Source organism: Callithrix jacchus, chromosome 19, assembly GCF_049354715.1.
Source record: "Callithrix jacchus isolate 240 chromosome 19, calJac240_pri, whole genome shotgun sequence".
In the NCBI taxonomy this organism is placed as follows: domain Eukaryota; kingdom Metazoa; phylum Chordata; class Mammalia; order Primates; family Cebidae; genus Callithrix; species Callithrix jacchus.
In genome coordinates, this window is record NC_133520.1 from 31532868 (window position 1) to 31546082 (window position 13215).

At 54.4% G+C, this 13215-nt stretch overlaps 1 protein-coding gene across 50 annotated transcripts in view; it reads right to left on the reverse strand.

Annotated features, from left to right (window-relative positions):
- The window catches only part of PLEKHA6 (pleckstrin homology domain containing A6), a 159950-nt gene that overhangs the window by 35277 nt on the left and 111458 nt on the right, over positions 1 to 13215 (reverse strand). For 19 of the 50 annotated variants that reach the window (XM_078356934.1, XM_078356933.1, XM_078356927.1 and 16 more), the window contains 8 exons: positions 13016 to 13120; positions 12281 to 12353; positions 9768 to 9868; positions 6149 to 6291; positions 4110 to 4592; positions 1904 to 2420; positions 1345 to 1431; positions 198 to 251 (listed from right to left, as the gene is read on the reverse strand). In XM_078356934.1, the coding sequence (XP_078213060.1) occupies positions 198 to 251; positions 1345 to 1431; positions 1904 to 2420; positions 4110 to 4592; positions 6149 to 6291; positions 9768 to 9868; positions 12281 to 12353; positions 13016 to 13120 (1563 nt within the window). Of the gene's footprint in view, positions 1 to 197; positions 252 to 1344; positions 1432 to 1903; positions 2421 to 4109; positions 4593 to 6148; positions 6352 to 9767; positions 9869 to 12280; positions 12354 to 13015; positions 13121 to 13215 lie in introns of all 50 variants that reach the window. The other 31 variants (XM_008985510.5, XM_078356950.1, XM_078356942.1 and 28 more) reach the window with 4 other exon arrangements.

Here is a 13215-nt window from a genome sequence, read left to right on the forward strand (position 1 = left end):
CCAGGAAACTCCCAGCTGTCCTGAAGGGCTTTGAAGAGAAGGGGTGCGTGGGGGGCAAACCAAAACATAAGCCACTTTGTTGTGTCCTGCTTGCACCAACAAAGGTTGTCAAATGGCTGGAAGAGGAGGAGGTGGGGAGGAGTGGGGATGTGGTAGGAAGGCAGTGGGATGGTAACGGGGGCACCAGCTCTGCCTACCTGCTGATCCAAATACTCTAGGTTTCTTTGCAACTGAAGATCTAAAAGTTCATCCTACCCGGAGCCCGAGGCCCAGAGGCCAAACAGCAACACAAACAAACAGGAACACACAAAAGAAAACGATAAAAAAGAAGCAAAGCAGTTAAGAGTTAGCGACCAGGACACGGAGAGGCTTCTCCCTCTGCCCTTGAGGAGTTCTCAGGAAGGGAGGGGTGGAGGATGTGGGCAGGCAAAGTAGTTCTCTACCGGACACTCCAGGGAGAGGAGGGGCACACGCAGGCCCCAGTGCCATCTCTCCTAGGTCTGCCTAGGCCTCCCTGGGAAAGGTGAGTGCCACCAGAGCAATTTGGGCAGCACTTGCTAACGGCTGTTTCCCAGTTTTCTGGAAAAATCAGTTGTTTCCAGATGCATGTGTCTGCTGCGGGCAAGGCTGATCTGCTTTGGACACTGGCAGGGTGAGAATCAGAGAGGCACTAGCCTCCAGCCTGCCCAGCACTCCTCCACCCTGGCCTCCTGGTGCTGTTATGGAATCAGGTCAGCAACAGGCTTTCTGGACAAGGGTTCTGCCTGATGGTCCCAGTGGACCTCCCCAATCCTCCCAGGTGGAGCATCTCATCTAGATCTCTAGATGGTGGCAAAAGTTCTCAGGAGAACAAATTCCAGGGAGAGACACGAGTAGGAAGAGGCAGAGATAGAGGAGGAGACGCAATTCGGAAATTTTTTTCTTCCTCAATCATATCGCTTGTATCTCTCCCAAAAAGTGGCATTCCAGGCAAAGGACAAACGCAAATTAACTATGCTTCAGGGGAAAGAAGTTTAGGAGATCTTGCTTCTTGTTAGGAGCTCCGGCCTGACTTTTTCTGCCTAGGCCCCTTCTCCTGCATGCTGGAGAGGAGAGTGACCAGGATATTACGTGCTCCCAGATCTCATCCCTCCTCCACGGCCTGTGTCACAGAAGAGAAGGGGTTACTGGCACCAAACTTGATACTGGGGCTAGAGTCCTGGCTGGGAGGGAGGAGGTATCCAGAGGCTGCTAAAAACCAGCCAGGCCAGGCACTAGGCACAGAGAGTCCCTGGAGTCTGCCCCAGTTAGCTCCACCCTTGGTGGAGCATGGTGTGGGGAGAGTGGAGGGGAGAGAGGACGTACCATCTTATCGTGGACCGTGGGGGATGGTGGGTAGTTGTAGGGGAACAGTCCTGCAGGGACTGGCCTCCTGTCTCCCAGGTAATCATACTGGAAGAGAAAGGGATCGCAGAGGTGAGGGGTCTGGCTGGGACACGGAGTTCCCCATCAGCTGAAGCTCGAGGTTAGGGGTGTCTGTGTTCAGTCCCAGAGCAGATCTCAAACCGAAATAGATAGCAGCCCCCCTTGCAAGGATCTGTCCAGGTCCTCAAGATTTGAAAAGACAGAACCCTCTCTGCCCTCTTATATGACAGCACAGTTTCTTGCACAACCTGGGGGCATGTACAGAAAGCAGTGTTCCCACTCAAGAGGCAAGGCCATCCCCAAGGCAGCTCTCCTACAGACAGAACCACAGGCCAGGGGCTCCCCTGGGCAGCACTGCTGGTCCTGCGGACACACAGCCCAGTAGCCCAGTGGCCCTGTGGCCCAGATGCTCCCACATCTCTGCCTCTTCTCAGTAGATGGTCTTAGGCTTCTGGGGAATCTCAGGGGATGAGGAAGGAAGGTCAGGCTGGTGGCTCACCTTGGGGGAGCTGATGGATCGCCTCATCACATAGGCAGCAGGGTCAGCATAGATGTCCTCACTGCGAGGTGGCAGCCGCTCAAAGCGGGCACTGGGTGAGCGGACAGGGGAGTAAATGCGGGCACGGCTGTAGGAGCCCTGGCTGGGTGAGCGGGGCACAGAGTGGGAGCGGGGCTGTAGGGACAGGCGTCGCAGGGAGCTAGAGGCGGCATCCAGCTCATCATAATAGACTGGCTGCCGGGAGGGGCTGGGGATCCAGACAGTGCCTTCCTGCCGCCCGTAGCCGGCGGGCTCCTTCCACTCGCGCAGCTGGTAAGCAGGGCCGCCCCCATTGCGGAAGGCATGGCGCTTGTCCTCCATGGCCCAGGGTGGGCTGATCCGATCGTAGGCCGGCATGGAGCAGATGCTGTCTGGCCGCACCCCTGGTGGGTAGTACTGGTAATCATCAGGGTATTGGGAGGCGTAGGGGCCATAGTACTCAGGGACCCTGCGGGACACAGGGTAGAACCTGGAGGGACTGAGAGAGAAGGGACATTGTAAAAAAGGCAGGGAACACAGGTACCCCCGACCCACCACAGCCCCACTTCCAGGTCCCCAGCCCAGTGCTCAAATAGATAGAGGCTGAGGTTTATTCCAGAGGTGAGGGAAAGACTCCTGTCGGGAAAGACTCCTGTCTTGAAAGCCCCCTTCCTCAACCAGCTCCGCAAGGCTGGACATTGCCATTCAGAGCTTCAATCTTTTTCTTTAAAGTGACATCCCTAGGAAGAAATGTGAAGCCTTATTAGCCATCTCCAGCTCACATGAACCGCTTTATCCAATCTTTTCCAAGAGGCAAATCGAAGAAAGTCACTAGGTACCTGAAGGAGGGCAACGTAGGAGGGGCAAAAGGGTGCCATCTGATTTATTTCATTTTAGAAATGAGGTCTATTCTGTCACCAGGATGGACTGCAGTGGGGCCATCACAGCTCACTGCAGCCTTGAACTCCTGGGCTCCAGCGATCCTCCCACATCCACCTATAGAGTAGTAGCTGGGACCACAGGTGTGAGCCACGATGCCCAGCTTCCTGATTGTATGATCTTGTCAGGAGCAGAACCAGTAGGTTCTTGGGACTCATCCCAAGTTGTCCTTTCCAGAGCAGTTCTGATGTTCCCAGGCACCAGACCCCCAGCAATGTGCAGCCGCTCAGGCCACCAGAGGGCAGGTTCCTCCCAGGCCCCACGGCCTTCCTGAAGCTGTGGCTTGTAGTCCCTGGAGCTGCCCGAATCCCCAGGGAAGGAACCTGCAGCCCTCATTTGCCCTGATGGACACAATTGGACCCAATAAATGTCCCCGAATATTTCAAAGCCAGTCATTGGACAAAGGAGTAAATGGTCATAGAGGGCCGTGTTGGGACTAATGAGCTACTTTTTTTCTCTTTCTCTCTTTCTTTCTTTTCTTTCTTTCAACTTTATATAAATCATGGCTTTAAAACAATTAGAGCTGTTCAGAAATGAGGCTGGGAGTGGTGGCTCACACCTATAATCACAGCACTTTGGGAGGCCAAGGTGGGTGGATCACCTGAGGTCAGGAGTTTGAGATCAGCCTGGCCAACATGGTGAAACCCCATCGCTACTTTTAGTACAAAAATCAGCCAGGTGCAGTGGCTCGCCCCTGTAATCCCAGCTACTCAGGAGGCTGAGGCAGGAGAATCGCTTGAGCCCAGGAGGCGGAGGTTGCAGTGAGCCAAGATAGTGCCACTGCACTCCAGACTGGGCAATACAGCAAGACTCCATCTCAAAATAAAACAAACACAAAAATGGAGTAGGTTGGTCTGGCAGTGAGTGAGTCTCAAGTGGGTGGAACCCTGGAGGAGAGGATGTTGGAGGAGGGCCCGTAGCTTGGATGGATGTCTGACTGTAACAACTTCAGGACCCCTCCTGAAGCCTGCTGTGTTCTGGGCTCCCCAGCACGCCATGGAGAGGTGTTGGGGCACTCTTCTGAATAAAGTAGATGGAGAAACCAAGAATCAGGGACAGCAGCCAGATTCTAATGGTGGAGCCATGGGGCAGGAAGGATTCAGGCAATCTGGGAGGCATGGGCTTTGCTCCCAACTCAGCCTGGCTTCCAGAGGTTTTCAACAAGGGAGGCCCTGTGGGCTATGACCCCACCCCCACACTCTAGCCATAACACCATATCAGCCCCATCCCGGGCCCCGCCAGGCCTCACCTCCGAAGGTCTTCGGGCGGGGGTACCCCGCGGCGCAGGTTCACCCACTGCTGAAGCTGGTTCATGGAGCTCTTGCGCTGGGCAATTTTGTCAGTGTTGGTGCGTGGTGGGAAGCTCCGCCGGTGTCCCCCAGTCTCTCCGTCCTGAGGCGGGAAAGCTGTGCTCCCTGGCCGGCTCGGGGAGTGGTACTGCCAGCCATTGGGCTGGGCAGGCTGTTCCCCACCCCCTGGTACCCTTGGGCCCTCGGGGTAAGGGCTGCCCGGCTCTGAGGCTGGCTCCGGTCCAGCTGGGAGGCCGTTGGCTTTCACCAGAGGCTCTTTCTTGACTTCGGGCCTCTCAGGCCTTCTCTCTGCCTTCTCGCAGCCTCGGCCATCACCCTCCCCTCGAGTCTTGGCCTCTGGCTCAGGCTTGGGGAGGCTGTTGTGGGGCGGCTGGTGGTGGTGCTTGCTGGGCGGGATGTTCTCCGAGTCTGGCTTCTCATGGCTGCAGGAGGTCAAGGGAGATGCTGTCAGTGACTCCAGCCCAGCATGGCGGGGGTGGGGGGTGCCGGACTGGGAAGGAAAAAGGAGTGGGAAGGATGGGCGGGGAGGTGGCCATGGAACCAGGATTCTGTCAATTCCAGTTCTGCTTCCGAAGTCCCACTGCTTCATCTTCTCGCTCCAGCCTGGGCAATTATTGTATAACCTAACCCACCTCTGCCCACACCTGCTGTGTTAACTCTGCTCCCCAGGTCCTCTCTGCAGGCTGTTCTCCACTACCCTGTGTCAGCCTGCTTTCGCCCAGCCTTCAAGCTATGGCCAACCTCACCCAGTCTGGTCTTCTCTTTAGTCTGTCCCTGATCCAGCTCCCAAATTGGGTTTGCACTCACATCAGTAACTGTCCTCGATACCCCTGTGCAAAGGCTTGTTATGGGGCAGCTCTCTTTCCTACAGAAAGTTATTTAACTGCCATGAGTCTCGGCCTTCTCATCAGCAGAATGGGCATAATGACATCTCCCCTCCTAGAACTTCTGTGAGATATTTATGGCAGGCGCCAGGAGCAGAAATTGCTGCTTTCACCAAACTCACAAGCCCATAAACACGCTAGCTCCCTTCTTCAAAACACATTTCTTCCATGACCGACTTGCCGTGAGAATACAGGCCCCACAAGGGTAGGAACGTGGCAGACTTTCTTCCCCTGTGTTCCTAGCACCCACTACAGTGCCTTACACATTCATATTTACAGTAAGTATTTGTGAAACGAATAAATGAACTCCTGGAAGTACGCCGCTTTGTTGAAGCGAAGATGGAAACTTGTGACGGATTTCCCCCTTCAGCTTCCCAAACTCCACCCATTCAAGCATCCTTGTTGAAATATTGCTTGGTAAACATTTCTAAGCTGTGAATGGACTTGGAGTCTACACTGGGAAACCCCTTTCTCCTGGATCCCCGTTAGCACCTAACTCAAGACTCCACACCCAGCTAAGGGAGAGACAGACGCTGGGACCGTGGGTGATGGTGGGTGATGGGAGCAGCCATATGCTAAGAGTTTATTGCATGTCAAGTGTTTTACACGCACTCTGTGTAGGGCTCATGACAACTCTATGAGGTAGAGTTGTATTTGCTGGGTTTTGAGCAGAGGAACCTTGGATTCAGTGAGGGTAAGTCCCTTACACTGAGGTCACGCTGCAGCCTAGTGGACAAGCTGTGATTCAAACCTGAGTTTAATTTCCTCCAAAGATAGTGTGCTTAACACACACAGCTGAGAAAAACGTGCAAATGTCCCTGACCTCTGGCTCCTGGCCAGGCCCCAATGGAACCTGGCTTCCCTCTTGGCCTCCTCCAGCTCAGACAGAGGAGGAGGAGCTGGCTAGGGGAAGAGAGACTTCAGGCTCTGAAATCACTCAGCCAGGCCTCCCACCTGGATGCAAGGTGGTGGCTCACACCCTCTCCAGGGCTTCAGGCAGGCACAGTGAGATTAGCAATGGCCCAGAGCTGGGAGTGTCTTCCACTCTCCTCTTTATTCTTTCTGCAACCCACTCTCAGTTCCCTGGCACTCACCTGTGCCGCAGAGCTTGGGGCACAGACTTCTGGGCTGGAGGGATCTGTACTCGAGCAGCCTCCCCCATGGCCTGGATCCAGGCCTCTTGCTCCTCAGGGCTCTCGGCACTGAAGAAGTAGGTGCGGACGCCGGCATGCTCAGCCTGTGGGGAGAGGCAGCGCGTGGAGCTGGCCTCGGCCTCATCCACCCAGCACACAGTCACCTGTCGGGAGAAGACACAGACGCCCACAGAACGGGCAGTCAGTTGGGCCATTCCTGGCACCTGGGCTCTTCCCCATGCGGAACTCAGGAGCAAGGTGAGAAGGGCAGCTTGCAGCCTCCCCGGGGGCTCCAACTGGTACCCAGGTATCCACCTTGGCTGGCTCTCTGGGCACCATTAGGCAGCCCATTAACTGGGTCAGCCTACCTGCCCCACCTGGGGTGATTAAAGCAGGAGGGACAATGATCACACCCACTTTCCCAGCAAATGCCATGTTTGATTTCAAAGGCAATGACCCCATGTCTGGGAGAGAAGACCCCCTGAGCACACGCCAATCTTAGCCCCAGCTTCACTGCTGAGAAGCTAGTCTCTTCCACGTGGAGAGACAGCCAAGCCACTCTCCGCGGGCATGCAAAGGCAGGCACTGGCATACAGATGGAGCACACTACCTAGTTGGCGACTGTGAGCAGGCACTGCGGGCGGGAACCCAGAAGAGAGCTCCTGTCCAGAGGAGGGGTCCTCACGCGGTCAGAAGGAGAAGCAGAGAACAGGTCAACCGAACACCAGAGGGAGAGACAGAAGACGACGCAGCAGGAAACGGTGAGGAGCACAGGGAAGGGGGGATTTTCAGATTGTCCCCTTCTAATCAGCATCCCCACTGGGAACAGCAGCACCCAGCAATTCCCAGTTTCGCCTACCAAGGGGTGGGGTGTAGAGAGCTTGCACCAGGGAAATTTGGGCTGGTGGTGTGGAGAGTGAGTCAGGGAATCGCAGTGCTAAGCCTGGCTCTGCTCCCGACCAGCTCTGTAACTGCAGACGAGTTGTGGTTTTGCTCTGGCCTTCACTGATGCATCTATCTCATGGGAACAGGGTCTGCCTGGTGAAACTCGAAGTTTTTAGGCTACAAGGAAAAGAGGCCACAGGACTAAATTCTTTCTGGGATCTCAGCATACTCCCCAGTGAGATCCTCGGTAGCCTGGATTAGCCCACTCGACAGGGGACATCTAGTAGTGACTCAGAGTCTCAAGTGTGAGCCTCACTCCAGCCTCTGACCCCTTGAGCCCTAAATCCTGAGTCTTTAGGGGTTGAGATACCCTAGAGCTCTCCTGAGCAGCCACATCAAACCCACACCCTCCAAATGCTCACAAGGTTCCTCAGCTGCAGCTGATCCCACCTCACCTCCACCTGTTCCCAGCCCTCAATTTCTTTCTAACAGGAGCCGGGATGGGCCTCCTTCCTCTGGTCCCCACTCTCCGGCAGAGGGCTTAGCTTGTGCGTGGAGCTCAGGGCAGGTGTGGGAGAGGGCAGGGGAGGTGTTGTCAAAAAGCCAGTGAGGCCGTAAGAAGGCAGCTGGGACTTGCAACTGATGAAGGTAGGGAGACCAGGGGCCCAAGCAAATCCTCTGGGTGGAGAACACAGAGTTATTGCAAAGAGGAGACACATAGGCAGGGCTTGTGGGTGTGTCTTGGGCGGGTGGGAGTGGGCAGTAAATGAATTCATTGATTCAGTGAGCATCCAGGGAGAGGCCTGTGTGTGAGGAACTCACTGGGGGCACCAGTCACAAGGAAGGCAAAGACGGGCTCTTGCACTTGAAGAGCTGACAGTCACACTGGGGGACAAAACATGCCACGGGAAACAAGGAGAGAGCAGAGGCACAGGGACAAGTGCTGTGACAGAGGAAAGCAGGGGGCCTGGGAAAAGACAGGGCCATTGATGGGGAGTGGGCAGGGGCTCTGGCCTGGAACTATGAAAGGGAGCCAGGGAATTGAGGGCGATGTCCCAGAGGGGCAAAGCCCCCGGAGCCTCTGTGGGGCCGAGTTAGAAAGAGGTTAAGGCATTCAGTGGTAGCCTGGGCAAGAACAGTTCCTGGCTCATTCTTAGCCATCCAAGAGTTTCACTCGGTGGCCACAGCAGGACAAGCCTCCCATCTGTCTCAGCTCCCCTCCCTTCCCTGGTGAAGGCCACTGAATAGCCACAACCAGAACCCTCTGTGGGCCACTGAGCACAGCCCTCGGAGTCAGTTTTTAAAGAGGCAGCTCAGTGAAGGGGAAGGAGGTGAGGAGCTGGTGGGCAGAGAGGTGGTATCTGGGGTCTGTGATGGAGGAGTGTGTCAGTCACTCGGGAAGGTTTATCTCACGCCTGCTGCAGGCAGAGATCCAAGCTGGAGCATGTCTGTGTCTCTGCACAGGTCTGGTGGGGAGGGTGAGACAGGCTGTTTGATTGTGTGTGTGGGTGGTGTGTATGTGTGTCTGTGTATAACAGGACTCCTTGTTGTTGGTTAAACAGCCTGTTCCTATTTCCCCAGCTAGAACTGGCTCCCTGGAGTCAGAGTTTTATTAATTGTTCATTCTCCTCACACCTCTGGCATACAAGACCCCGGGAGGCTGGAAACTAATTACGTGCCAAGTAAGTCCTTCCTTGCTCCCTGTAGCGGCCCCTGTGCCTGCTGCCCAGCTCTTTTCTGTGGCCAGATGACTGGAGCCTGAAGGACAGGAAGGGATAGAGTCTCTAAGGCTCTAGAAGCTCAAGGAGTGACCTGCAGGTCATGTCGTCTAACATCATAGCTTTGAAGGGTCTTGGACAGCAATTCTCAATTGGGGGAGAGAGGGCTTTGTACCAAGAAAATGTGTCGTTGATATTATAATGTTATATTTGGAAAATGAAAAGGAACCTATGATTTTTGCATCATAAAATACAAAAGGGCATGAGATTTTTATGGTTTTTGATGGGTCATGAATTTTTAAATGTGGAAAAGCACTGGCCTAGGATGAGCCAGCTGCAGGCACATCTTTAGCGGGTGGCTCTGGGGTTCCAGGCAGTGACACGGAGCGGGCAGGAAAGTCCTATTTTCCTGTGCGCTGGTTCTCTCAAATGGTTTCTTCATAAGGTTTGCAGCTCTTGAGTGGAATAAAACTCAACTTCTAATAATCTCTAAAGATTGAAATTTGAGTATGTTTGACTTGTGGGTAGGTCCAGTTCCCTGAAACCACGGTGGGGAGGAAGCCTTTCCAGAAAAGATCTCAGAACCCCATCAGCCCCCGCTCCTGCCTCTGCCCAGAGGAATTTCCCAGGGGCAGGCACTGGGCAAAAGGTCCAAGGACTCAGGACATAACTATTCCTGCCCCAGTGACAGTTGTGGTGCTGCTGAAACACATCTCTACTGGCCCACTCTGGGGAGAATTGTCCGCCAGGCCCCCAAGAGAGGAGGAAGGTCCCAGTATAGCCTTGTCTTTGCCTTACAAGAGACTGCGCTGAGTCTACCGACCATTGCTACTCCCCCTCCCCCCCCCACCACCACTATCACCACCAACACCTGGGATTCCTTAGGGCAATGGCTCTTGACCCTTCTCCATTCCCATAGGTTCTAGAAGAGCAGGCCTCCCTCCCTCACCTGGCCTGGGAGGGGAAGGCCAACTGACCTTAAACGTGTGTTTCCGGCTGATGTTGTCAGAGGGCTGCACTGCGGCTACCCGGAAGCTCAGGAGGGGGATGCTGCCCAGGATGCTCTCTTCCTTCTCATCTGTCAGAGAGGGAGGCACAAGAAAGGTGTGTGCGTGGGCTGGGAGGAGTTGTTGCCCCTCCGTGATCAATATCAATACATATTTGTTGTTCACCTCCTATTTGTCAGGCACGGAGCCACCACACACGCTCTGAGAGGACACTCCCTGGAGTTAGGGAGCGTGATGGCCCTGTAGATGCTTTTCCAGACACTGGGACTACAGAGGTGAATACAAGAGAGGGAGTGCCTACCCTAAGGGAATTCACATTCTAGTGCCGAAATCAACACGTAAATAACAGCAGATACTTTGGAACTGTTCAGGCACTGTTCTGAATGAGATGTCTTAATGGATTTAATCCTCCCAACAAACCCATGAAGAGGTACTATTAGTACCTTCATACTAATAGTAAAGTAAGGAAGGAGACACAGAGGTTAGAGGATTTATCCAAGGTTACTTCAGCAGCAAGTGGTAAAATTGGTCTTCAAACTCAAAAAGTCAACTCCCAAGCTAACATTGTTGACCACTATCCTATCTATCCTGCCTCACTAAACGAGACCATCCCCGCAGTGACATATGTAACAAGGTGGTTCGACAGAGCATGGTAGAGGGACTGTCCCACCTTCTGCTCTCTGGCGCCTCTAGGAAACTCTTTCTAAGGTTCTCCCTGGCACACAGAGCCTGCTCTGCCCTCTCCTGCTGCAGATCCCTGCCGAGGTTCTATGTCTCCACAGGAAAAGGCACCCCTGCATTGAGTGCTCTGGCCCTCTTCTCCTTGGGATCTGGCTAACAGTCCCACTATTACGTAATTCATCCCGAATCTCCAAAGGAGCCTGATGAATTGGCCAGTTGGGCCTCCAGCTGTCAGTAGGAGGCAAGAAATCGTGGGAGTGCTCTGTGGGACAGGAGTGGGGACAACTATGAGACCATGGCAAGACCCTCCCCACCTCGCTGGGATCACTATTTGCCCCCCAGGCTGGGGACGCTGAAAGGCCTTCCGCTAGGGTTCAGAAGAAATCTCTGTAGGGTTATAAGCTCCTCAAGCCCTGCTTCTTCTCTTCCTCATCACATCTACATGATACTTGGCCCACAGTTCAGCTTCTCTGTCCAGACCCCAGCATGGTATCTGGAGGAGGGGATAAAAAAAAGTAGGAGGAGGCACTTAGGTGCAAACCCCAGGGCTGCCTTCAGGAGACCTGAGGATGTCATCCTCCAGAGACGGAGCCCCTGCCTGGCGGAGTCCAGGCCAGCATTTAGGGGAGTCCTGAGTCCCCTAAATGGGGTGAACAGTGACCCCCATTTTGGTAAAGACTCAGACCAAACACCTCCTGAGCCTCTGGGTTCTCAGCCCTCGGAGTTTCTACCCCTACTGCTTCCCAAACACTCTCGTCTGCAGAGACCCCCACTTTCCTCCCAGTTTCTTTCCCACTCTGGCTCCAGTGTGGCCCCCTATCCTGAAGGCTCAGCACCTGGGTCCTGGACCTGGGCAGAGTCTCCTCCCTCAGTCTTGGGCTTTTCTCTGGGTCTGCACTGTGTATGCTCAGCCCCTTCCTGATTTCTCTCCTTGGGGTTCAGGTGGCTGCAGTACAGCAACCAGGGATAGCAGTGCTCTATAGGGTCACTGGGTACAACCTTTGTTTGCTGAAGTTAATGATTCACTGAATTGCTCTCAGGAGGCCTGGAAATCAGGGCTGTGCCCTCCTGGGTCAAGGAAGTGAAGGAAACAGCCTCTCCTGCTTCATAACAATTGTGCCCTCCCTCCTCTCATCCCTCACACCTGTTTCGTCCCCTGCATCTGCATGGTGCCACCATCACTGACATCAATGCTTGCTGGCACCCTTAGCCTGCGTTGGCACAACTTTTAAAAACAGAGAGTAGGGAGAGGTAAAGGGTATTGGGGTGGGCAGAGAAGGTGAAAAGTGGAGATATTATGTTCAGTCAGTATTGACTGAGCACTGACTAAATGCCACATAGTGGCTTAGGTGCTGTGGATACAGCAGCGATGAACACTGAGAAAAATTCCTGCCTTCACAGATGGGACTGTGCATTCCAGCAGGACAGGAGGAAGAGCCACACACACACGAGCTCCAATTAATAGGTGACCTACTAGTCGTGACTGGTGACCTCCTCCTCTTTGTCCTTGTCCTCTCGCCCCACTCCTCCAGGACTTCGCCACCCATATGACCACCTTGTTCACCCAGTGTACTGCTGGCACACTGCCTGAAACCTAGCAAGCATTGTTGAATGTGAACTGAATGAGTGAGAGTGTGTGAGCGAACAAGTGAGCTTTGTTTCTATCCTGCTGCCACTGGTGCCGGGACCACAGTGGGGACATCTGCCCTGCTGGTGCCCATCCAAAGCCGAGCTCAGAGGTATGGCAGAATGAGAAAGAGTGGTGGGTCCTGGCTTCCTGCCGGTCCGAGGGCCAAGCTCACCTTTATAGTAGAAGAGGCAGCGATCCACCAGGACGAACCAGCGCTTGTTCCACTGCTTAACCCCGGAGCTGGCCTGCAGGACAGCAGACAGGGAGAGGCAGATGTGAGGGCTGCAAGCTGGACGGGGAACAGGGGGTGGGGTGCAGGGAAAAGGGCACCGCATCAATTATAAAGACATCCTGGCCCTAGCTGCGGCTCTGCTGTTAATGCAAGGCAGCAACCCTCAGAGACCTCAGATGCAAGGAACTGACATTAGATTATTGCCTGTGACCTTCCAGTTCTGTCATTCAGTGCCTCCCCTGGGGAGATAAAAGAGGCAAGAGACAGGCAGAATGAGTGAGCGGAAGGGCGGGCAGGGATAGCGGCAAGGCCAGTCTGGTGCCAATCAGTGGACCCCAGACTTGCAGGAGACATACCTATCCCCCCATAATAAGCGGGACCTGCTGGGGAGCTAGCTAGTGGGTTGCTCTCAGGGGCTTGGGGACCCAGCATGTTTCAAGGTCATTGCATCTACCCATTAAGAAAACAGGCTGGGTTCCCAAGTTTGACACAAATTTTTCTGTGTGACTCTGGAAGAATACTCGGTTTCTCTGAGCCCTTTATGAGGAGACTGAGTCACAGAGACAGCAGGACGACATACCAAAAAAACACACAGACTGTCATAAGCACAGAGGAATCTCATTCTAGGAGGAGAAGGTGGAGGCTAAGGTGGCCAGAACAGCAGGGTGGCCTCACCTGTTTGAAGAGCCAGCCCGCCTTGGTGACGGGTGCACTGGGGTTCCGCTTCATGGAGTGTGAGCGCTTGCCAAAGGCGACAGCTTTGCGGGTTGTACGAGTTGCCTGGGGGCAGAGAGAGAAGCTGGCCTTGCTCCCTTTCACCTTTCTGCTGTGTCTGCAAGGGAGCCACCCTGCTAGAGCTGCTATCCCTATGGGGT